At 43.5% G+C, this 25,007-nt stretch overlaps 2 protein-coding genes and 1 long non-coding RNA gene across 4 annotated transcripts; 1 reads left to right on the top strand and 2 right to left on the bottom strand.

Annotated features, from left to right (window-relative positions):
* Positions 1-937: 937 nt before the first annotated feature.
* On the bottom strand, positions 938-12,744 carry LOC115556855 (inter-alpha-trypsin inhibitor heavy chain H3). Of its 2 annotated transcripts, XM_030374247.1 has the most exons (24): positions 12,571-12,744; positions 10,517-10,546; positions 10,379-10,402; positions 10,063-10,220; positions 9,617-9,721; positions 9,309-9,471; positions 8,995-9,105; positions 8,773-8,901; positions 8,556-8,672; positions 8,178-8,346; positions 7,961-8,086; positions 7,618-7,799; positions 4,620-4,805; positions 4,385-4,524; positions 4,102-4,262; positions 3,953-3,979; positions 3,766-3,840; positions 3,443-3,526; positions 3,120-3,203; positions 2,833-2,946; positions 2,480-2,681; positions 2,168-2,340; positions 1,596-1,707; positions 938-1,478 (listed from the first exon to the last, which is right to left on the bottom strand). In XM_030374247.1, exons 1-24 carry the CDS (start codon positions 12,682-12,684, stop codon positions 1,340-1,342), a joined length of 2,925 nt encoding a protein of 974 aa, XP_030230107.1. In that variant the 5' UTR covers positions 12,685-12,744; the 3' UTR covers positions 938-1,339. The 2 variants fall into 2 exon arrangements, with proteins under 2 accessions (XP_030230107.1, XP_030230108.1); XM_030374248.1 differs by lacking the exons at positions 3,120-3,203; positions 3,443-3,526.
* Positions 2,885-17,626, top strand: LOC115556865 (uncharacterized). The gene is made up of 2 exons (XR_003979133.1): positions 2,885-2,970; positions 17,482-17,626. It is a non-coding gene; the product is annotated as an uncharacterized LOC115556865 (long non-coding RNA).
* Positions 14,759-23,401, bottom strand: LOC115556856 (inter-alpha-trypsin inhibitor heavy chain H3-like). Its single transcript, XM_030374249.1, has 22 exons — positions 23,235-23,401; positions 22,867-22,896; positions 22,730-22,753; positions 22,414-22,571; positions 21,968-22,072; positions 21,657-21,819; positions 21,347-21,457; positions 21,125-21,253; positions 20,908-21,024; positions 20,498-20,666; positions 20,281-20,406; positions 19,943-20,124; positions 18,491-18,676; positions 18,256-18,395; positions 17,973-18,133; positions 17,824-17,850; positions 17,637-17,711; positions 17,344-17,457; positions 16,997-17,198; positions 16,684-16,856; positions 16,111-16,222; positions 14,759-15,993 (listed from the first exon to the last, which is right to left on the bottom strand). Exons 1-22 carry the CDS (start codon positions 23,346-23,348, stop codon positions 15,855-15,857), a joined length of 2,757 nt encoding a protein of 918 aa, XP_030230109.1. The 5' UTR covers positions 23,349-23,401; the 3' UTR covers positions 14,759-15,854.
* Between the last annotated feature and the right edge of the window lie 1,606 nt (positions 23,402-25,007).

Raw genomic sequence — 25,007 nt, 5'->3', positions numbered from 1 at the left:
ATTGTTGTATATTTTTCTTCACGGCCATTTCTTGATGTGATGTCAATGTTAATGTGATGGACTTTTCAAGCTCACTGATAAGGGCTGCACCTGACGATTATTTTCACAGTGGATACATCAAAATTTGATTATTATTCAGTCTACAAAATGTAAGTTTCCAGGGACCAGGTGCTTGCTTTATCTGACAGGTGTTAGGGTTCGATAGCTGCTGGAACCAAGAGCAGAACACAGAGACAGGACTTGAGTTGGAGTTATGAAAAGGTTTATTTGGAGCAGACCAGGAGTGGGACAGGAGGAAAAAAAGGTTGGATACGAGATTTCAACGGAAAAATATAGACTAGTAAGTGGAGAAAACTGGAGTCAGGTACTGTGGCATCCCGCCACGGAGACCTCAGCCTGGACGGGCCCGGGGTACCGTAAAGGACTGGATATACCACCCCCACCCACCAGCCGGCGACGGGGAGCAGCCCTTCTGGATCCCCAATCAGGGTGATTGGGGGACACCTGGCCGAAAGCTGAGGAGCCATTTTAAAAGGAGGCACAGCACAGCACAGCACGGCTCGGGAGCAGGAAGGAAGTGCTCGTGGCCGCGAGAAAGCCTAGAGGCCCACGGAGGCCCTAGAGACCGTGAGAACCCTGGTTGATTGAAGTGATTGTATAATAAACGCCTGGAATGGCTTTAACCTTCTACAAACGCATTTGTACCGGTAACCCGGCTCATTCAAGGAGCGGGTTACTACAGTACGAATATCTACCACAGAGGGTCGAAGTACGATCTGGCGATGACTGCAGGGAAACCAGGTGTATTTGAACGACGAGCGAAGCAGGCCAGGTGTGAAAAGTTGAGGGGTGGCAGGCAGAGCACAGAGACAGACAGGGGTTGTGGCAACACACAGCACAACAGATGTGGCTATGACAACAAGCAGCCAAGAAAAACTCGAGCAAGAAATGATTCCTTTTATAATGATCCATTCATATTTGAATTGAAATGCAAATTAAAAAGCACATTTGTAAAACAAATATTCGATAAACTACCTAAATGATTTATTTATGATAAAAATGTGTCAGTCGGCCAATCGATTCCTTAACTACTCTATGTAGAGCTTGAAAATAAAAACTGACAGGTGTCTGTCTGGTCATTCACAAAACTCCAAAGATCTCTACGGTGCTCTATTGTAGCACTGTGGTCAATCAAGGGTTTCTTTATTAATTTGATAGCATTGGAACTTCATTAAGAGTCTCATGCTTATTACACTTGCATATTATTAATACAACACTGAAAAGGTGTGGTGAAAGAGCTACACTGTGCCGCAGTATTGATGAGCTTGTCTGCTACTTGTCAAACTGTCTTAAAGAGGCCTGACACGATGTAATCTTCAGCACTGCCATCAATGAGCCCTGTCCCATTGCTGTGGATGAACCAGCATGGGACATTTTTTCCTCTCTTCAAATCCTTCCTGAAGTCCCGTTGCCAACCTCTGGAGACCAAGAGAGAGGTCATAAGGTGGTTTTAAAAGTCAGAAATAATTTTTTCTCCAAATTTCCGATCTAGATGTTCACTGTTCTGTGAAACACATGTAAGGCAGCAGGTGTACCTGGTCACATTGAGCTGATGTCCTTTGACATACATGGTGGCGTCTGGTTTCTCAGGAACCTCTCCTGGACGTTGATCTCCAACTTCAAACTCAATCCCATGGTAGAACTGACCTGGAGAATTTACCACCATTGAAAAGATTTTGTATTGATTCCCTTAAAATCAGCTTTTATCTGACTTTATTTTTCATTTCCATGTTATTATAGCCTATTTACTAGGTGTGAGTGTGATTATCCATTACAAGCTGTTTCCAAATCTGCCGCGCCCTCTGACTTTGTGACATCACAAGTGGGAGGGTCTACCTAGATGTTTGCTGGATAGATCCGTTTACCAGCCTACCCATTGGACTGAAGCAACTGGTAGGCTCACTATCCATCATAAAATAGTGCCAAAATAGATCCCTTTAAGGAAATCTCAATAAGGAGAAAGCTTTCTATTATTCTTCACTTACAATAAAAACAGTTTACATTTTTTTTTGTTCTACATGTTCTTAGTTTCATTAGCAAAGTACTATCAATAGACACCACCTGTCTGGGACACTATTTCCTGCTATGATTCCCTGTTGTTCATTACCTAGCAGACCATGGACGGATGGAGAGAGAAGGTGGCTGTCCAGAGTGTAGAATCCCAGGTAGTCCTGGTGGTAGGGGTGCATCTTCCACACTTTGTGGAGCAGGATCACAAACTTTACAGAATCTCTTAAAGTCACCTTGACGCTCCGGTCCTTGGTCAAAAGCAGATCCACACTGGGGTTAGGAGAGAAAGTGGAGATGGAGTGGATGGTGGAATCAGAATGACTTGGTAGGAAGACAAGTAAAAAAGCAAAGAGAGGAGGTCAAGCCGTAACATTGTCATAAACATCCGTTGGTTTCTAGGTGTTTCTACCTGGGTCCTTTTAGGGAAGCTGGATCTGACCACAGCAGCTTGACCTTTTGTCCATCCTGGGACAGAGTGATGTACTCAGTGGTCACCTCCAGCCTCACCCCCAGGGAGTGATGGACAACACCAAGGCGGCCAAAGTAGGTGTTGACTTTACCATCAGGGGCAACCATCTTATCTCCAATGGTCTGACCATTGACCAAAAGTCCTGAAGAAGCAACATGTGATTAAATGATCTATTTCCTAGAGGATACTGATAAGATAATAGATTTCTTTTAGTCATCATTAAAAAGGCCAAGAGGTTGAAATCCCATTTTATGAACAACACAAGTGTGCCGTGTGGACTGAAGCAGGCTCACCTATGGAGGGGTCTTTGACCAGGTTAAAGATGGTTCCAGGTGAGTCATTGATGTTGAAGCACAGAGCGTCCTCTCTCTCTGGCAGTTCGATCATGAAATGAGGATCTCCATCCACTGAACAAAAAGTATAATGACAAGGTGGAAGCAACAATAGTACGCAAAGGAAGATATACATATATGGACTTGGTTTGGTCAATCATTCTGGAGAATTACCTGTCCCACTACATTTCAAGCTAAAACCACATGCAATGATCAATGGCCATATTTTATGAATATAAAATACGTACCAAAGTATGTAGGATGAGGAGCAACAGCAGCTGTCATGTAGCCTGTTTGAGGGGTTGAGTGCAGATATGTTGCACTTATACCGCCTGACCAACAACAAATACACAGTGAGAAGCAATGGATCTCCAAGGCCTGCACCCTCAGAGCTACTATAGGGGAATTAAAATACAAACCCGGTACAAATAGTACGCAAAGGAAGATATACATATATGGACTTGGTTTGGTCAAATAAAGTAATTCTTGAGAATTACCTGTCCCACTACATTTCAAGCTAAAACCACATGCAATGATCAATGGCCATATTTTATGAATATAGAATACGTACCAAAGTATGTAGGATGAGGAGCAACAGCAGCTGTCATGTAGCCTGTTTGAGGGGCTGAGTGCAGATATGTTGCACCTATACCGCCTGACCAACAACAAATACACAGTGAGAAGCAATGGATCTCCAAGGCCTGCACCCTCAGAGCTACTATAGGGGAATTAAAATACAAACCCGGTACAAATAGTACGCAAAGGAAGATATACATATATGGACTTGGTTTGGTCAAATAAAGTCATTCTGGAGAATTACCTGTCCCACTACATTTCAAGCTAAAACCACATGCAATGATCAATGGCCATATTTTATGAATATAGAATACGTACCAAAGTATGTAGGATGAGGAGCAACAGCAGCTGTCATGTAGCCTGTTTGAGGGGCTGAGTGCAGATAACTTACACCTATACCGCATGACCAACAACAAATACACAGTGAGAAGCAATGGATCTCCAAGGCCTGCACCCTCAGAGCTACTATAGGGGAATTCAAATACAAACCCGGTACAAATCATACCCTGTTTGTCAGCCTGCTGCCGTTGTTCTGTGGAAATAAGCGGGAATAATTCAACAGAGATACATGTAGGACCTCAATAACGACACAACGTCAGTATGTTGGTGTACAACTCAGTTGAGTCCTCCTTCCTGCCTCTCCAGCTGTCCTACCCTCAGTCAGCTTGTCTGCTATGAGGGGCCCGCTGGGACCATCCTCGGTCTCAGGCTTGGTGACCACCATGGAGGTGAGGGGCGTGACAAAGCTGTACTTCAGGGACATCTCCAGGGCTTTGGCCGTGGCGTTGCTCTTCTTCTCTGCTGGCCCACTCTTACTAGTTAATGGAAACAACACAAAGAATTCAGACAGTCTTGCACCTAGGTTTAGAATGTATACCCAGAGCAATGTGGTTTTGGAAATCCATTCCAACCATAACTGGCTTCCATCTGCTCAAACCTGGTCTCCAGTAGTTGTTGGATGGTGAGGTAGGCCCACAGGCGCTCAGTGAAGTCCCCAAAGATGTAATCCTTCTCTGGGTAGATCACGTCCCAGTCGGTGACACTAGCCTCGCCCTGCACCTGGAAGTCCTGCTCGAACTACGTGGAGCAGAAAGCCAAAAGAGCTCAAACCAAACTGAACTGTGCCCCTCTTATGCCCTAAGATACCACTGTATCACCTGTCCTTCACCCACCCCATTGGCAAACACTTCCACCAGGAAGTTGTCCATGTCGTTTTCAGACAGCCGCCCGGCCACCACGATCTCTGAGCCATTGAACAACTGACTGAAGTGATGAGGGGTTAAGGAATCCACCGCGTTGTCAGGGTAACGCAGGTCCACTGCTGACAACAGCGGGCTAGCCACCTCATCGTAGAAACCCTGCAACACATTCATACACATATCCAGCGGTCACATACGTGGAAACGGGCTGTGTGAAATGATTGTCCGGACAGAGAGTAGAAAGATGTTATTGACCCAGAAATACGCTACCTCATTAGTTAAACAAAGACACCACTAGGCATCATAGCTGTTGTTAGGCCGGGGGCATCCTCCTAGGCTAAAGCCCTGATGGTTTTATGATTAGCCCTGGATCTCAATTGGGATATTTTTTATTGTTATTCTGTTTAATACCATTTACTAGTGATGGCAGTGTGACACTGAAGCTTCGATACATGCTTCAAACCAACTCCCAAGAAGCACTGCTTCGAAGCTTGCTTCAGAGCAAAAAAAAACACGTGACATGTGACGTCCGAAGCAGCAACTGGTTCGTTGCCTGAATGAATCACTTGACTGGTCCGCGGCTCGGTGGAGAAGCTTTGAGCAAAAAAAAAGAAACCGACCCAATCCATAAGGCAGCCTACCTCAATACAAATCTTTGAGTGTCTAACCCCATCCCACATAATCACCCCCTAGAGTTACTCAAGCACACCCAACCAACCTTGTCCGAAGCCAGCTGGTCACCGCCTAATTATTTAATGAAAAAAGAAAACACAATCGATGCTACAATCGTTTACGGGAGTTGTGCATAGTACGGTACGTATCTAATAGATAAACATTTGGGTATCGATTAGAGTAGACTAGGGGATAACACGCTGACTGTGGAGTGGAGGACCCGGGTTCGAATCCCATTCCCGGGGGGAAAGTTTTTATATGCTGTTTCAATTATATCCTAGCCTACATCAGTTGGCCTATCTGGACAGAAGGCTAGGAATATCCCTTTAAGAACAATTTAGACATCTGTATTTAGATCAATCTTTATTCGTGAAAAGATCATGCTATTAAGTATTTGGGTTTTTGTGTTTGTGCGTCAAATCGTTTTCAAAGCAGGGATACGTTGAATCCACTGCAGCCTCGAACTTCGCCAGCAGAGGTCACTGTCACTGAAGCTTCGAGTAATGAACCCATTTTCGAAACATTTGGCTCAACTGGTTCGATGCTTCATAAAAGCTTCATTTGCCCATCACTACCATTTACCATTAACGTCAACTGTTCTGTAGTGATGTTACGTTTTGCGTCGAGGCATCGGGGCGTGTGTCGAGTACCTCGGCTCCTCCCCCAGCGAAGCTCCGCTTCGAGTAGGATTCACATTTGCGAAATGACGTAGGGTGTGACGTTCGAGGCTTCGCCTCGGGCTACTGCTTCGAAATATGGGTTCAGTATTGGCGGGAGATTTCGACGTAAATGGCTATTAAATTAATAACTCCTTCTCAGTTGTCATGCAGGGTGGCTCGGCTTAGCTCAGGAGGTAGAGCAGTTGACTTGTAACCGGTGGCTAGTTCAATCCCCAGGTCCTCCAAGTTCAGTGTTGTTGTGTCCCTTTCACTTTGCTCCAGACAGCTGACTGTCGCCTTGCATGGTTGACTCTGCCGTCGGTGTGTCAATGTGTGTATTTACCGATGTAAGTCGCTTTGGATAAAAGCGTCTGCTAAGACACACTTTTGCCAAATGATTTATTTTCTAGCATGAGCTCTGTGCCATTTTATGAATGGCACACACACACATGTATCACTGAAATGACTTCAATCCTCAAATGATTTAATGTTGTATCGGCGCACGAAGCAAAAATCACATTTTGGGTTGGGTTGTCATAATTTCATTCACCACTAGATGTCCCTAGGGTACTCATTTGAAGCTTCGAGCACGAACCACTTTGGTGGTTCATCTGGCTGAGAGGCTTTGACGTTTCATGAGGCATCATCTCGGCACCACTACTGTTCTGTTGCAATAACCACTCAAACAAGTATGTTGTTGTCAAATTCCAGGTTTGTTTATTTAGTTTAAAAGTTTCATGTTAACACAGCGTAAATATGTATTTGTATTAGGGAATGTGTGCCGCGTCAACGGCGTTTAAATTGACGTCATAACTTCCGGGTAAACCGGAAGTGTCCCCGAGTTTTTGTAGTCATGTTTTTTGCAGTTTTTGTATATTTTAGCTACGCCATAATCTAGCAATAGCACACGGTTTACCATGCTTATGTTCTAGCTTATAGAGGGGAGAATTGTAGCTGTTTAAAGCTGTATAGGTAATTGAACTTGTAACACCCCTGTCTCACGTGCATATTGGTATGCGCCAGTTAGCAGGGGAGTGAGAGGGCTATATAGGCTGACGCTCGTCAGTGGTTCGGGAGCGCTGATGGTGGAAGGACGTATGTCTGATTATTGCCCTCAAAGTGACTTGTTTAAAGGTCCAGTATGCTGAAGTATGAATTGATATTTTTGTGACTCTCAAGCCCATTCAGTTTGTTTAGTGAAAATTATTATCTTTTTGTTTTATTTGTATTGCCTTATGGGCCTTTAAATTGGGAAAATAAAATATCCCATATTTTTTCATGCTTCTCGTCGGCTCCTGAGTGATTTCCACCTAGTCCAAGACGTTCCAACACATCTACCCATGACAGTAGAATGTCAATACATGTTTAGAGATATATTCTGATTTATTCTGCTTAAACTCAATATTACTAAAAATATACTTAAATTTATTCAATCACAATTCAAAATGTATCTGGAAAGTAAACAAGTGTTTGACGTACACATTGAGTGTACTTTGAATAAGGTGCCAGAGTACACAATTACAAAGACTACAAAATAAAGGCAGTAACGTCCAGAGTGCCCCCGACCCCCCTCCAGAGGTCCGGGCAAAGCCCTGAATGTCCTCAAATCCTAACAACGCACCTGATTAGCGTAACCTCACCTGCAGCTGAAGGGTAGCGTCGGAGGCTTCGTAGATCCTTCGGGCCACGCCATTGTTCTGTTTGGCCATCACGTCCAGGAAGGAGTAATCCACATCATCCCCAAAGCCCAGGCAGAACAGAGTCATATTACCACCGATGGCTTCGCACACGTTCTGCTGGATCCTTTGAAGGTTGCTTTCACCTACACAATCACAAAGACATTAAAGAAGACAGCTCAATCATGACCCAATGTGATGGAACAGGATGCAAGCATATCCATGTAGAGAGACCACATATGAGACATACGACATATCACGTCAAAACTATCATCACAAATGTATTTTGATATCTCTGTACACCCACCCTCATTTGGCATTCCATCGGTTAGTAAAATGATCATGTCCACACTTCTCTCTGGGAGCTTCTTGTTCCTTCTGTCATCTTGCAGCATGTGGATGGCCTTCATTACGGAATCATTGATGTTAGTGGCTGAAACATGAGTACATTCACATTAATCTTTGGTAGGGTTAGTTGTTTGGTAGGATAAGTTTGATATCTAGCCAAGTAGAAGCTAACCTACTTCCCCTAGGATATATTTGCCGGACAAATTTAATGGCTTCATCCACGTTTTCCTCTGTTGCTTTGGTAAGGGATTGTTTCCAGGGCTCAATTGAACTATCAAATAAGATGATACCAAAGTAGTCGTCTGGATGGACGTCTGAGAGAATTGATTCCATTGCCACGCGGGTCTTTGGAGGCATGAATACAAGAAGGCTGGTAGTTAGTATGTGAATGCAATAAAATGTATGTTATTTTTTCTACATCACTGTCCATGCCATACACAAACACACACACACACACACACACACACACACACACACACACACACACACACACACACACACACACACACACACACACACACACACACACACACACACACACACAGTCACTGTACCTGGATCATCTTAGGGCCTGCCATTGACCCACTCCTGTCAATGACAAACACCACATTTTTTCGGATACGGGGAAGATCCGGAGGAGCAAAGAAATGCACAAAGTATCCGTTCACGATCTGGAGGTAGCAATATAAAAGTGGAATTGATCAGTTTAAACTGGTCTATGTTGCTCCACTAAAGTCAGCACTGTGTTTCATATATTTGTTGACAGCAGACCTGAATGTCTCCTAGGCTTGACGCTCGTTTCACGTCATACTTGATGATGAAATCCCCATTGATCAGAGACCCATCACACTCTGGACACTTCCTCTGCTGATCCAGCGTGGGCGAGAAGGAGATGTGTGCCTGAAAGAGGGATGTATGGGCTTCAACTTCAAATTACCACAAAATGTAGTCTGCCATTTAATTCACTTCCTGCTGATAGATATCAAACTGAACCTTGTTGTCTGTGACCGTTTTCTCCACCAGGGGGAGAAGTTCATTGGAAAGGAAGGTTGCATGGGCATCCACAAAGGCAATGCCCTGGGGCTCATAGATATCAGCCACAATCTGCACGCACACACACACACACACACACACACACACACACACACACACACACACACACACACACACACACACACACACACACACACACACACACACACACACACACACACACACACACACACACACACACACAAATATATTTTGTGTAAATATGTACATTTACTGAGCCCACGAAATTTAGGGGATTGTGAACTTGGATTCACCTGAAAGTTCTCGACCAGCTGTTTAGGGTTTATTCGGGTCAGGATCTCATACTTGCCAAATTTCCTTTGAAGAAGCTCCTCATAGGTCAGGATGAAGGTCACATTGCTCTCGGCTGCAATGTTGACAGACACAGAGAACTTCTCCATTTTCCTTCCAGAAGCTCTGTAACATCATGCCAATTAGCCCAAATGAGTGATATCAAACAGTTGAATACACTTTAGTTTCCACATGAAACAGGAAAAGATGTAGTTTCTTTAAACACAAAGTGACATGATTCGAGGTAAATGCCTGTTCAATCTCCACCTACTTGACCAGTCCAGCTGTCCGTCCACTTGAAACAGCCTTCTCATACTGTTTCTTGGCTTGCTCCTTTTCATTCACAACCCCAACATAGATCTGACCCTCAATCTCCCTGTGAACAGAAGGGGCAGTTGAAACGTTAAAAAAAGGATTTAGAAAATGCTTTTATTGCTGTTACAATGTGTCGATGGAATCGTATCTTTCACTTGAGCCTCTTCCAAACAAAGGAATCCAGCAAGAGTTGTGTTGTAAGTGTTGCACATTGGATCCAAAGTATGTGCAATAAGAAGCTTTATATATTGATGAATTGAACAGTTTGCCAACAACCGACTGAATGTTGAAACAGGTGTAATGTCTATTGACTGGCTGGTTTAAAGAAGATCTCATGTGCTTTTTGTTAGGAGGCGAAAAGCTTTCAGTGTTTTGAAGGGTGAGGTCTGGTGGAAGACTCACATGCTGAAGTTGGTGATGAATGCCGTCTTGGGCAGGTCCACCTCGAAGAATATTTCCTGGGAGGAGTTGGCTTTGTTCAAAGCAGTGGAGGTCATGACTGTGTGAGTGAACCGAGAAGCCACCGTACAGTGTACTGTGACACTGAGCACCTCCACCATCTGAACAGAGTGGGCAACAAAATACATACATTGGTAACAAATGAGACTCCTAGACATGTCTTTAGCACTTGAAATGCAAAACAAAAACAAAACAACAACAAAAAGTGGATCCCTAATCGTCATGAATATCAAAATGTATCCCAGAAGTCTTCCCTTACCTTTGCATCGTCTACACTTCTTTTCTGTAACAAAAAAGAAAAAGTTCATATTTTTAGCCTGCAGGTCCAGGCTTCTGGGTGATCTAAAACAATCACGGCATGTAGAAAAAAAGGAAAAATGGAAATAGCTGAAAATACCTGAATGGACCTGATGGCACCTTCTGTCTCCTGAAATGTAGTCAAATGATCAACATATTATTCTATGTTGACGTAAGATACCAAGAGAATACATATCAAAAAGGGAAAAGTGACCCTGAATGGCCTTTGGAGAAGCATGTCCTCATACAAATCAGGAATGAAACGACGCAGAATAACTACAGCTAAACTACATGCAGGTAGCAGAACAACAAAAGAAACATTACTTAACTAAACAGGTAGCAGAAGAGTAAATTACAGTAAAAACCGATGAAACAATGAAGCAGGGCAAATGGAGCTTTGGACATTGATGTCATTTTCAAATGGACTTATATAATAATAATATGAAAAGACAATGGCCCTACGTTCAAACGAACGTAGAAATGAGCGCAAATCTGAACGCATGATTCATCTTACGATAGGACCCACGTGAGATTTACGAAACCTTCGTATCACACCAATCCCAGCGTACGAAGTATCTTGGTGTTGATAAATACGGCGGCTGAGATCGATCGTAATTAACGTAACACGCCCATATAAAAGCACGTCTTCAGAAGTCTCGCCCCTAACTTTTACGACATGGAGAAACGTCCAACGGTAAAATAGAGGAATTTTTCCGAGACCCAAATGGAGACGCTCGGGTCAGTGGTGGATGCGAACCGTCTGGTTTTATTTGGTAGCCTATAGCTGGCATTAAAGGCCAGCAAAAGAATGCTATATGGAAGGAAATAACTGTTGCAGTGAATAGTGTTTCCAATGTTCGTCGGGCTACGTAAGAGGTTTGTTAATTAAATTAATTAAATAATAAATTAAAAGTACAACTTCTGTTATCCAGCTTAAAACATTTCACATATATGCTATTGTTTGCATTCCGTTAAAGTTATTTAATTCCGAATAAGGTGAAGAAAAAATTGTCCGACATGAAGCTTAGCACCAAAAAACGTGTTGCGGCTGTGAAGCCGGCCAAGCAAGAAACGGGAGGAGGCCGGTGCAGTGCGACTGCAGCGTAACTCACCGAGATGACTCTGACCATGTAGTGCGCCCTGATGTAGACGATGCCCAACGTTGCTATTTTGGAAAAAGAATCGTGCGTGCCCCCAGGCCATCGGGCTACCATGTTCAGGATTGACATTCTGGCATCGCAAATAATCGGAACATTAACTGAATGGTAGCTTTTGCGGTTGATGTACGCGTAATCATTAATAAATGCGCATATGGTACAATCAACCGCACCAATCACATTTGGAAACCTAGCAATAGCATAAAAATCCCGTTTGATTCCAGTTTGCTGATCGTTATGGGAATTTAATATAACGTTCGGAGAGGGACATTATAGCTGCCAAAACTGCTGGCATGGTTCGGCTAATACTTGGCTGGGAAATAGCAGACCTGTCCCCGATCTCCCGCTGCAAGATCCCGGTGGCCAAAAATCCCAAGGTAGAGCAAACCTGCACAGGTATTGCGTTTGATCGCCTAGTTTCTCGCCTTAACTGTGGCTCCAAAGCATTGCATAGCTCCATCAGGAGATGCCTTGGGAGACGAAAACGACTCAAGAGCCATTCATCGCCCTCCTTAAAAAAATCGGCGCGGTCTCGAAAAACTCTCTCGTCTGTGCGTTGAGGTCCTTAACAGAGCCAGATCTGCCATCGCTGAGACACGACCACCTATTTGGCAAAGCTCCTGTTAATATAGACAGCTGAATAAACATTTCACCTGTCACATTCTAATTATTTTCATAGCAATACTGTTTTTAATTAGGCCTGACTTGATTGTAATTGTTTGAACGGCTGGACTAATTCCAATTTATTTAGTAATTAATACAGATGTTGAACATGGGCTACTTGTGCTGCACTATTCATCATTGAAATACCCGTATGCTGCGCCAAAAAAACTTGCGTACACGAGCTCAGACCTGACGTGAGATTTCATCGCAGCCTGCGCTCACGTTCAAATTGATAAATGCCAAGCTCAACGGTGAAATGAGCCTACGTCCATTTTACGCACGTTTTCTGTCGTACGCTCGTTTGATAAATGAGGGCCAATATGAGTAAGTTCACCTTCGTCGTAGCATCGTAGCGAGAGACCAGCAGGGCTCCCTGGACCGGCCAAAGTGTCCCGAGGTACAGAAGGCCCAACAGCAGCAGCAGAACACCACCCCGCACCTCAGACATGACTGAATGTCCTCCTAACACTGACTCAGTCCAATGTGTAGACAGGACCCTGCCTAGTAGGAGCAACAAACACACTTTTGTGCCTTGCTCCAAAAAGTGTGGACCAACCCCCTGGCCCAAAAAGTAGAGCAGCATGCAACTTTGGGTTGGATTTGAGTTCATGGCATCCATCTCATGCTTTACCATGTTTATTTGTTTGTTTTTGTAATAATCAGTAGTATACCCTTAATAACCAGTAGCGTAATTACTAGCAGCCCTCAAAAGCCAGAAGAATGCAGAAGAATGAATAACAATATTTTATATTAGTAGTGGGTACTCGGAGGAGAAACTAAATTATCTCAAAGAGATTTCAGAAAAGTAAAGACTTTTGACATTTTTGTCATTTTCATTCATTCAACACTTTCATATTTTGGAAAATGTGTTATTTAGCTTAGACACACAGCCTTTGTCTGACGGAAACAGTTCAAAATAAAGGACTACAGAGTAATAGACGTTTAGGGTTAAACAAATGAAACAGATACATTTTCAACAGATGTACACAATAAACAAACACCTAGCTGCACACACTAGTTCACAGTATTCACATTTTCTATATTATTTTTTATTATTAGTCCTTTTTTTTTTTATTGCCTTTTATTCAGCAGCTGTTGCTCTGCTAATATAACCTCATAATACCCAGTATTTGCCCCTATGATTCCCCTGCTGAAGTCCCAATATTTGATTTTAAGTCCAAAAGTCAATGAACTTGTTTGCTAGCTGAGAAATTAACCTAGTCATCTCTACTGGAGAGATATGCCCTTGCGCCAGACCTGGTAGTGAGAGACGAGGGAGTGGGGTTGTAGGGAAGTCCCCTTGAAGTCCGGTCCAAATCTCTGCAGGCTTGTACAGACGAGTAACGGGCAGTTGAGAGGAAATGGAAGAGCTCAGACTGTCCGGATGATCTCTGTCACTACCATCACATCCTCTCAGACTCCAACTCCATTTTGTCACAAATCTACCTCGACCAAAATTAACTCCTCTGCCTCTGCCACCGTACTCCCTCCACCTATCCAGGCCTCTGTTTTTACTCACTTTATTCCTCTCTCCTCCGAAGATGTCCAAAGAATAGTTACGTCTAACAACGCCGCCACCTTCCTATTTGACCGGATCCCCTCGTCTCTCCTCTAGGCCGTCTCCATGCGACATCCTGCCATTCCTCACCGCCCTCATCAACTCCTCCCTCACTTCAGGCCTTAGTCCAGCGTCCTTCAAGACTGCTAGAATCAAGCGTACTGGGACCCCTTTGGTTTTCCCAGTATGCTAGATCCTTGGGCTCTGTAATCACGTGGTTTCTCCTATCACTGCTAGGCTGATGACTGTATTAGATATCAGGTATTTGACAAGGATTTATTCATAGATCATCATTCCTAATTTATGACCATATATTGTGGACACGTGAAAGTAAACATATATCGTATAAATTTGTATTTACATTGACAGCGATAAACAAATTATTTTGGCTCAGATAGAAACAGATTCTGTACAACTATAGTAAACAAATTAAATATGTTGTTTAGTCGAATTGATGTGGTGAGAAGAAAGAAATGTAGCTTAAATGATGTATTTGCGATTGTATGTGTGTGTGTGTGTGTGTGTGTGTGTGTGTGTGTGTGTGTGTGTGTGTGTGCATCCCGACAGGCCGGGGAGAAGCAGGACAGCATGGAGACGGTCTAGCTTATTACCAGGAGGAGCCGGTCCTCTGCTCCTCCATAACTAATGTCAATGATTCCTACATCAAGCTGGATGGCAACAACGGGTCAAAAAAGGATAGCTTTCTTTGATGAGGTGACATTGTTGTATATTTTTCTTCACGGTCATTTCTTGATGTGATGTCAATGTTAATGTGATGGACTTTTCAAGCTCACTGATAAGGGCTGCACCTGACGATTATTTTCACAGTGGATACATCAAAATTTGATTATTATTCAGTCTACAAAATGTAAGTTTCCAGGGACCAGGTGCTTGCTTTATCTGACAGGTGTTAGGGTTCGATAGCTGCTGGAACCAAGAGCAGAACACAGAGACAGGACTTGAGTTGGAGTTATGAAAAGGTTTATTTGGAGCAGACCAGGAGTGGGACAGGAGGAAAAAAAGGTTGGATACGAGATTTCAACGGAAAAATATCGACTAGTTAGTGGAGAAAACTGGAGTCAGGTACTGTGGCATCCCGCCACGGAGACCTCAGCCTGGACGGGCCCGGGGTACCGTAAAGGACTGGATATACCACCCCCACCCACCAGCCGGCGACGGGGAGCAGCCCTTCTGGATCCCCAATCAGGGTGATTGGGGGACACCTGGCCGAAAGCTGAGGAGCCATTTTAAAAGGAGGCACAGCACAGCACAGCACGGCTCGGGAGCAGGAAGGAAGTGCTCGTGGCCGCGAGAAAGCCTAGAGGCCCACGGAGGCCCTAGAGACCGCGAGAACCCTGGTTGATTGAAGTGATTGTATAATAAACGCCTGGAATGGCTTTAACCTTCTACAAACGTGTCGTTTGTACCGGTAACCCGGCTCATTCAAGGAGCGGGTTACTACAGTACGAATATCTACCACAGAGGGTCGAAGTACGATCTGGCGATGACTGCAGGGAAACCAGGTGTATTTGAACGACGAGCGAAGCAGGCCAGGTGCGAAAAGTTGAGGGGTGGCAGGCAGAGCACAGAGACAGACAGGGGTTGGGGCAACACACAGCACAACAGATGTGGCTATGACAACAAGCAGCCAAGAAAAACTCGAGCAAGAAATGATTCCTTTATAATGATCCATTCATATTTGAATTGAAATGCAAATTAAAAAGCACATTTGTAAAACAAATATTCGATAAACTACCTAAATGATTTATTTATGATAAAAATGTGTCAGTCGGCCAATCGATTCCTTAACTACTCTATGTAGAGCTTGAAAATAAAAACTGACAGGTGTCTGTCTGGTCATTCACAAAACTCCAAAGATCTCTACGGTGCTCTATTGTAGTACTGTGATCAATCAAGGGTTTCTTTATTAATTTGATAGCATTGGAACTTCATTAAGAGTCTCATGCTTATTACACTTGCATATTATTAATACGAAACTGAAAAGGTGTGGTGAAAGAGCTACACTGTGCCGCAGTATTGATGAGCTTGTCTGCTACTTGTCAAACTGTCTTAAAGAGGCCTGACACGATGTAATCTTCAGCACTGCCATCAATAAGCCCTGTCCCATTACTGTGGATGAACCAGCATGGGACATTTTTTCCTCTCTTCAAATCCTTCCTGAAGTCCCGTTGCCAACCTCTGGAGACCAAGAGAGAGGTCACAAGGTGGTTTTAAAAGTCAGAAATCATTTTTTCTCCAAATTTCCGATCTAGATGTTCACTGTTCTGTGAAACACATGTAAGGCAGCAGGTGTACCTGGTCACATTGAGCTGATGTCCTTTGACATACATGGTGGCGTCTGGTTTCTCAGGAACCTCTCCTGGACGTTGATCTCCAACTTCAAACTCAATCCCATGGTAGAACTGACCTGGAGAATTTACCACCATTGAAAAGATTCTTATATTGATTCCCTTAAAATCAGCTTTTATCTGACTTTATTTTTCATTTCCATGTTATTATAGCCTATTTACTAGGTGTGAGTGTGATTATCCATTACAAGCTGTTTCCAAATCTGCCGCGCCCTCTGACTTTGTGACATCACAAGTGGGAGTGTCTACCTAGATGTATGCTGGATAGATCCGTTTACCAGCCTACCCATTGGACTGAAGCAACTGGTAGGCTCACTATCCATCATAAAATAGTGCCAAAATAGATCCCTTTAAGGAAATCTCAATAAGGAGAAAGCTTTCTGTTATTCTTCACTTACAATAATAACAGTTTCAATTTTTTTTTGTTCTACATGTTCTTAGTTTCATTAGCAAAGTACTATCAACAGACACCACCTGTCTGGGACACTATTTCCTGCTATGATTCCCTGTTGTTCCTTACCTAGCAGACCATGGACGGATGGAGAGAGAAGGTGGCTGTCCAGAGTGTAGAATCCCAGGTAGTCCTGGTGGTAGGGGTGCATCTTCCACACTTTGTGGAGCAGGATCACAAACTTTACAGAATCTCTTAAAGTCACCTTGACGCTCCGGTCCTTGGTCAAAAGCAGATCCACACTGGGGTTAGGAGAGAACGTGGAGATGGAGTGGATGGTGGAATCAGAATGACTTGGTAGGAAGACAAAGTAAAAAAGCAAAGAGAGGAAGTCAAGGCGTAACATTGTCATAAACATCCGTTGGTTTCTAGGTGTTTCTACCTGGGTCCTTTTAGGGAAGCTTGATCTGACCACAGCAGCTTGACCTTTTGTCCATCCTGGGACAGAGTGATGTACTCAGTGGTCACCTCCAGCCTCACCCCCAGGGAGTGATGGACAACACCAAGGCGGCCAAAGTAGGTGTTGACTTTACCATCAGGGGCAACCATCTTATCTCCAATGGTCTGACCATTGACCAAAAGTCCTGAAGAAGCAACATGTGATTAAATGATCTATTTCCTAGAGGATACTGATAAGATAATAGATTTATTTTAGTCATCATTAAAAAGAGGTTGAAATCCCATTTTATGAACAACACAAGTGTGCCGTGTGGACTGAAGCAGGCTCACCTATGGAGGGGTCTTTGACCAGGTTAAAGATGGTTCCAGGTGAGTCATTGATGTTGAAGCACAGAGCGTCCTCTCTCTCTGGCAGTTCGATCATGAAATGAGGATCTCCATCCACTGAACAAAAAATATAATGACAAGGTGGAAGCAACAATAATACGCAAAGGAAGATATACATATATGGACTTGGTTTGGTCAAATAAAGTCATTCTAGAGAATTACCTGTCCCACTACATTTCAAGCTAAAACCACATGCAATGATCAATGGCCATATTTTATGAATATAGAATACGTACCTAAGTATGTAGGATGAGGAGCAGCAGCAGTTGTCATGTAGCCTGATTGAGGGGCTGAGTGCAGATATTTTGCACCTATACCGCATGACCAACAACAAATACACAGTGAGAAGCAATGGATCTCCAAGGCCTGCACCCTCAGAGCTACTAAAGGGGAATTCAAATACAAACCCGGTACAAATCATACCCTGTTTGTCAGCCTGCTGCCGTTGTTCTGTGGAAATAAGCGGGAATAATTCAACAGAGATACATGTAGGACCTCAATAACGACACAACGTCAGTATGTTGGTGTACAACTCAGTTGAGTCCTCCTTCCTGCCTCTCCAGCTGTCCTACCCTCAGTCAGCTTGTCTGCTATAAGGGGCCCGCTAGGACCATCCTCGGTCTCTGGCTTGGTGACCACCATGGAGGTGAGGGGCGTGACGAAGCTGTACTTCAGGGACATCTCCAGGGCTTTGGCCGTGGCGTTGCTCTTCTTCTCTGCTGGCCCACTCTTACTAGTTAATGGAAACAACACAAATAATTCAGACAGTCTTGCACCTAGGTTTAGAATGTAGACCCAGAGCAATGATGTTTTGGAAATCCATTCCAACCATTACTGGCTTCCATCTGCTCAAACCTGGTCTCCAGTAGTTGTTGGATGGTGAGGTAGGCCCACAGGCGCTCAGTGAAGTCCCCAAAGATGTAATCCTTCTCTGGGTAGATCACGTCCCAGTCGGTGACACTAGCCTCGCCCTGCACCTGGAAGTCCTGCTCGAACTACGTGGAGCAGAAAGCCAAAAGCGCTCAAACCAAACTGAACTGTGCACCTCTTATGCCCTAAGATACCACTGTATCACCTGTCCTTCACCCACCCCATTGGCAAACACTTCCACCAGGAAGTTGTCCATGTCGTTTTCAGACAGCCGCCCGGCCACCACGATCTCTGAGCCATTGAACAACTGACTGAAGTGATGAGGGGTTAAGGAATCCACCGCGTTGTCAGGGTAACGCAGGTCCACTGCTGACAACAGCGGGCTAGCCACCTCATCGTAGAAACCCTGCAACACATTCATACACATATCCAGCGGTCACATACGTGGAAACGGGCTGTGTGAAATGATTGTCCGGACTGAGAGAGTAGAAAGACGTTATTGACCCAGAAATACGCTACCTCATTAGTTAAACAAAGACACCTCTAGGCATCATAGCTGTTGTTAGGCCGGGGGCATCCTCCTAGGCTAAAGCCCTGATGGTTTTATGATTAGCCCAGGATCTCAATTGGGATATTTTTTATTTTTATTCTGTTTAATACCATTTACCATTAACGTCACCTGTTCTGTTGCAATAACCAACAAGTATGTCGTTGTCAAATTCCAGGTTTGTTTATTTAGTTTAAAAGTTTCATGTTAACGCAGCGTAAATGTTCGTCTTACCAGCGTCTCGTCTAGACTTTGTGTTAGGGAATTTCTGCCGCGTCAACGGCGTTTAAATTGACGTCCGGGTAAATCGGAAGTGTCCCCGAGTTTTTGTAGTCATGTTTTTTGCAGTTTTTGTATATTTTGGCTACGCCATAATCTAGCAATAGTACACGGTTTACCGTGCTTATGTTCTAGCTTATAGAGGGGAGAATTGTAGCTGTTTAAAGCTGTATAGGTAATTGAACTTGTAACACCCCTGTCTCACGTGCATATTGGTATGCGCCAGTTAGTAGGGGAGGGAGAGGCCTATATAGGCTGACGCTCGTCAGTGGTTCGGGAGAGCTGATGGTGGAAGGACGTATGTCTGATTATTGCTCTCAAAGTGACTTGTTTAAAGGTCCAGTATGCTGAAGTTCGAATTGATATTTCTGTGACTCTCAAGCCCATTCAGTTTGTTTAGTGAAAATTATTATCTTTTTGTTTTATTTTATTGCCTTATGGGCCTTTAAATTGGGAAAATAAAAGATCCCATATTTGTTCATGCTTCTCGTCGGCTCCTGAGTGATTTCCACCTAGTCCAAGACGCTCCAACACATCTACCCATGACAGTAGAATGTCAATACATGTTTTTTTTTAGATATATTAGGATTTATTCTGCTTAAACTCAATATTTCTAAAAATATACTTAAATTTATTCAATCACAATTCAAAATTTATCTGGAAAGTAAACAAGTGTTTGACGCACACATTGAGTGTACTTTGAATAAGGTGCCAGAGTGCACAATTACAAAGACTACAAAATAAAGGCATTAACGTCCAGAGACCCCCCGACCCCCCTCCAGAGGTCCGGGAAAAGCCCTGAATGTCCTCAAATCCTAACAACGCCCCTGATTAGCGTAACCTCACCTGCAGCTGAAGGGTAGCGTCGGAGGCTTCGTAGATCCTGCGGGCCACGCCATTGTTCTGTTTGGCCATCACGTCCAGGAAGGAGTAATCCACATAATCCCCAAAGCCCAGGCAGAACAGGGTCATATTACCACCGATGGCTTTGCACACGTTCTGCTGGATCCTTTGAAGGTTGCGTTCACCTACACAATCACAAAGACATTAAAGAAGACAGCTCAATCATGACCCAATGTGATGGGACAGGATGTAAGTATATCCATGAAGAGAGACCACATATGAGACATATGACATCAAATCTCAATCATCACAAATGTATTTTGATATCTCTGTACACCCACCCGTATTTGGCATTCCATCGGTTAGTAAAATGATCATGTCCACACTTCTCTCTGGGAGCTTCTTGTTCCTTCTGTCATCTTGCAGCATGTGGATGGCCTTAATTACGGCATCATTGATGTTAGTGCCTGAAACATGAGTACATTCACATTAATCTTTGGTAGGGTTAGTTGTTTGGTAGGATAAGTTTGATATCTAGCCAAGTAGAAGCTAACCTACCTCCCTTAGGAGATAGTTGCCAGACAAATTTAATGGCTTCATCCACGTTTTCCTCTGTTGCTTTTGTAAGGGATTCTTTCCAGGGTTCAATTCTGTCATTAAATAAGATGATACCGAAGTAGTCCTCTGGATGGACGTCTGAGAGAATTGATTCCATTGCCAAGCGGGACTTTGGAGGCAAGAATACAAGAAGGCTGGTAGTTAGTATGTGAATGCAATAAAATGTATGTTATTTTTTCTACATCACTGTCCATGCCACGCACGCACGCACGCACGCACGCACGCACGCACGCACGCACGCACGCACGCACGCACGCACACACGCACGCACACACGCACACACACACACACACACACACACACATACACACACACACACACACACACAAACACAAACACAGTCACTGTACCTGGACCATCCTAGTGCCTGACATTGACCAACTCCTGTCATTGACAAACATCACATTTTTTCGGATACGGGGAAGATCCGGAGGAGCAAAGAAATGCACAAAGTATCCGTTCACGATCTGGAGGTAGCAATATAAAAGTGGAATTGATCAGTTTAAACGGATCTATGTTGCTCCACTAAAGTCAGCATTGTGTTTCATATATTTGTTGACAGCAGACCTGAATGTCTCCTAGGCTTGACGCTCGTTTCACGTCATACTTGATGATGAAATCCCCATTGATCAGAGACCCATCACACTCTGGACACTTCCTCTGCTGATCCAGCGTGGGCGAGAAGAAGATGTGTGCCTGATAGAGGGATGTTTGGGCTTCAACTTCAAATGACCACAAAATGTAGTCTGCCATGTAATTCACTTCCTGCTGATAGATATCAAACTGAACCTTGTTGTCTGTGACCGTTTTCTCCACCAGGGGGAGAAGTTCATTGGAGAGGAAGGTTGCATGGGCATCCACAAAGGCAATGCCCTGGGGCTCATAGATATCAGCCACAATCTGCACACACACACACACACACACACACACACACACACACACACACACACACACACACACACACACACACACACACACACACACACACACACACACACACACACACACACACACACACACACACACACAAATATATTTTGTGTAAATATGTACATTTACTGAGCCCACAAAATTTAGGGGATTGTGAACTTGGATTCACCTGAAAGTTCTCGACCAGCTGTTTAGGGTTTATTCGGGTCAGGATCTCATACTTGCCAAATTTCCTTCGAAGAAGCTCCTCATAGGTCAGGATGAAGGTCACATTGCTCTCGGCTGCAATGTTGACAGACACAGAGAACTTCTCCATTTTCCTTCCAGAAGCTCTGTAACATCATGCCAATTAGCCCAAATGAGTGATATCAAACAGTTAAATCACTTTAGTTTCCACATGAAACAGGAAAAGATGTGAATAGTTTCTTGAAACACAAAGTGACATGATTCGAGGTAAATGTCTGTTCAATCTCCAACTACTTGACCAGTCCAGCTGTCCGTCCACTTGAAACAGCCTTCTCATACTGTTTCTTGGCTTGCTCCTTTTCATTCACAACCCCAACATAGATCTGACCCTCAATCTCCCTGTGAACAGAAGGGGCAGTTGAAACGTTAAAAAAAGGATTTAGAAAATGCTTTTATTGCTGTTACAATGTGTCGATGGAATCGTATCTTTTACTTGAGCCTCTTCCAAACAAAGGAATCCAGCAAGAGTTGTGTTGTAAGTGTTGCACATTGGATCCAAAGAATGTGCAATAAGAAGCTTTATATATTGATGAATTGAACAGTTTGCCAACAACCGACTGAATGTTGAAACAGGTGTAATGTCTATTGACTGGCTGGTTTAAAGAAGATCTCATGTGCTTTTTGTTAGGAGGCGAAAAGCTTTCACTGTTTTGAAGGGTAAGGTCTGGTGGAAGACTCACATGCTGAAGTTGGTGATGAAGGCCGTCTTGGGCAGGTCCACCTCGAAGAATATTTCCTGGGAGGAGTTGGCTTTGTTCAAAGCACTGGAGGTCATGACTGTGTGAGCGAACCGAGAAGCCACCGTACAGTGTACCGTGACACTGAGCACCTCCACCATCTGAACAGAGTGGGCAACAAAATACATACATTGGTTACAAATGAGACTCCTAGGCATGCCTTTAGCACTTGAAATGCAAAACAACAACAAAACAACAACAAAAAGTGGATGTATAATCGTCATAAATATCAAAATGTATCCCAAAAGTCTTCCCTTACCTTTGCATCGTCTACACTTCTTTTCTGTAACAAAAAGAAAAAGTTAATATTTTTAGCCTGCAGGTCCAGGCTTCTGGGTGATCTGAAACAATCACGGCACGTAGAAAAAAAGGAAAAATGGAAATAGCTGAAAATACCTGAATGGACCTGATGGCACCTCTTGTCTCCTGAAATGTTGTCAAATGATCAACATATTATTCTATGTTGACGTAAGATACCAAGAGAATAAATATCAAAAAGGGAAAGGTGACCCAGAATGGCCTTTGGAGAAGCATGTCCTCATACAAATCAGGAATGAAACGAGGCAGAATAACTACAACTAAACTACATGCAGGTAGCAGAACAACGAAAGAAACATTACTTAACTAAACAGGTAGCAGAAGAGTAAATTGCAGTAAAAACCAATGAACCAACGAAGCAGGGCAAACGGAGCTTTGGACATTGATGTCATTTTCAAATGGACATATAATATAATAATATGAAAAGACAATATGAGTAAGTTCACCTTCGTCGTAGCATCGTAGCGAGAGACCAGCAGGGCTCCCTGGACCGGCCAAAGTGTCCCGAGGTACAGAAGGCCCAACAGCAGCAGCAGAACACCACCCCGCACCTCAGACATGACTGAATGTCCTCCTAACACTGACTCAGTCCAATGTGTAGACAGGACCCTGCCTAGTAGGAGCAACAAACACACTTTTGTGCCTTGCTCCAAAAAGTGTGGACCAACCCCCTGGCCCAAAAAGTAGAGCAGCATGCAACTTTGGGTTGGATTTGAGTTCATGGCATCCATCTCATGCTTTACCATGTTTATTTCTTTGTTTTTGTAATAATCAGTGGCATACCCTTAATAACCAGTAGCGTAATTACTAGCAGCCCTCAAAAGCCAGAAGAATGCAGAAGAATGAATAACAATATTTTATATTAGTAGTGGGTACTCGGAGGAGAAACTAAATTATCTCAAAGAGATTTCAGAAAAGTAAAGACTTTTGACATTTTTGTCATTTTCATTCATTCAGCACTTTCGTATTTTGGAAAATGTGTTATTTAGCTTAGACACACAGCCTTTGTCTGACGGAGACAGTTCAAAATAAAGGACTACAGAGTAATAGACGTTTACGGTTAAACAAATGAAACAGATACATTTTCAACAGATGTACACAATAAACAAACACCTAGCTGCACACACTAGTTCACAGTATTCACATTTTCTATATTATTTTTTATTATTAGTCTTTATTTTTTTATTTTTTTTATTGCCTTTTATTCAGCAGCTGTTGCTCTGCTAATATAACCTCATAATACCCAGTATTTGCCCCTATGATTCCCCTGCTGAAGTCCCAATATTTGATTTTAAGTCCAAAAGTCAATGAACTTGTTTGCTAGCTGAGAAATTAACCTAGTCATCTCTACTGGAGTGATATGCCCTTGCGCCAGACCTGGTAGTGAGAGACGAGGGAGTGGGGTTGTAGGGAAGTCCCCTTGAAGTCCGGTCCAAATCTCTGCAGGCTTGTACAGACGAGTAACGGGCAGTTGAGAGGAAATGGAAGAGCTCAGACTGTCCGGATGATCTCTGTTACTACCATCACCTCCTCTCAGACTCCAACTCCATTTTGTCACAAATCTACCTCGACCAAAATTAACTCCTCTGCCTCTGCCACCGTACTCCCTCCACCTTTCCATGCCTCTGTTTTTACCCACTTTATTCCTCTCTCCTCCGAAGATGTCCAAAGAATATTTACGTCTAACAACGCCGCCACCTTCCTATTTGACCAGATCCCCTCGTCTCTCCTCTAGGCCGTCTCCATGCGACATCCTGCCATTCCTCACCGCCCTCATCAACTCCTCCCTCACTTCAGGCCTTAGTCCAGCGTCCTTCAAGACTGCTAGAATCAAGCGTACTGGGACCCCTTTGGTTTTCCCAGTATGCTAGATCCTTGGGCTCTGTAATCACGTGGTTTCTCCTATCACTGCTAGGCTGATGACTGTATTAGATATCAGGTATTTGACAAGGATTCATTCATAGATCATCATTCCTAATTTATGACCATATATTGTGGACACGTGAAAGTAAACATGTATTGTATAAATTTGTATTTACATTGACAGCGATAAACAAATTATTTTGGCTCAGATAGAAACAGATTCTGTACAACTATAGTAAACAAATTAAATATGTTGTTTAGTCGAATTGATGTGGTGAGAAGAAAGAAATGTAGCTTAAATGATGTATTTGCGATTGTATGTGTGTGTGTGTGTGTGTGTGTGTGTGCGTGCATCC

This window comes from Gadus morhua, chromosome 13 (genome assembly GCF_902167405.1).
Source record: "Gadus morhua chromosome 13, gadMor3.0, whole genome shotgun sequence".
Taxonomy (NCBI): Eukaryota; Metazoa; Chordata; class Actinopteri; order Gadiformes; family Gadidae; genus Gadus; species Gadus morhua.
This window is presented reverse-complemented; position numbering and strand designations above follow the sequence as displayed.

Excerpts from the sequence above, each read along its gene's own strand:
- LOC115556855 (XM_030374247.1), bottom strand. The coding sequence starts at position 12,684 with ATGTCTGAGGTGCGGGGTGGTGTTCTGCTGCTGCTGTTGGGCCTTCTG. Across the intron at positions 10,403-10,516 it reads GTGCCATCAGGTCCATTCAG|AAAAGAAGTGTAGACGATGC; the intron begins GTATTTTCAGCT and ends TTTTTGTTACAG. Across the intron at positions 8,347-8,555 it reads CAGGCCCTAAGATGATCCAG|ACCCGCGTGGCAATGGAATC; the intron begins GTACAGTGACTG and ends ATGCCTCCAAAG.
- LOC115556856 (XM_030374249.1), bottom strand. The coding sequence starts at position 23,348 with ATGTCTGAGGTGCGGGGTGGTGTTCTGCTGCTGCTGTTGGGCCTTCTG. Across the intron at positions 22,073-22,413 it reads TTCATCACCAACTTCAGCAT|GGAGATTGAGGGTCAGATCT; the intron begins GTGAGTCTTCCA and ends TTCTGTTCACAG. Across the intron at positions 21,820-21,967 it reads CGGACAGCTGGACTGGTCAA|AGCTTCTGGAAGGAAAATGG; the intron begins GTAGTTGGAGAT and ends ATGATGTTACAG.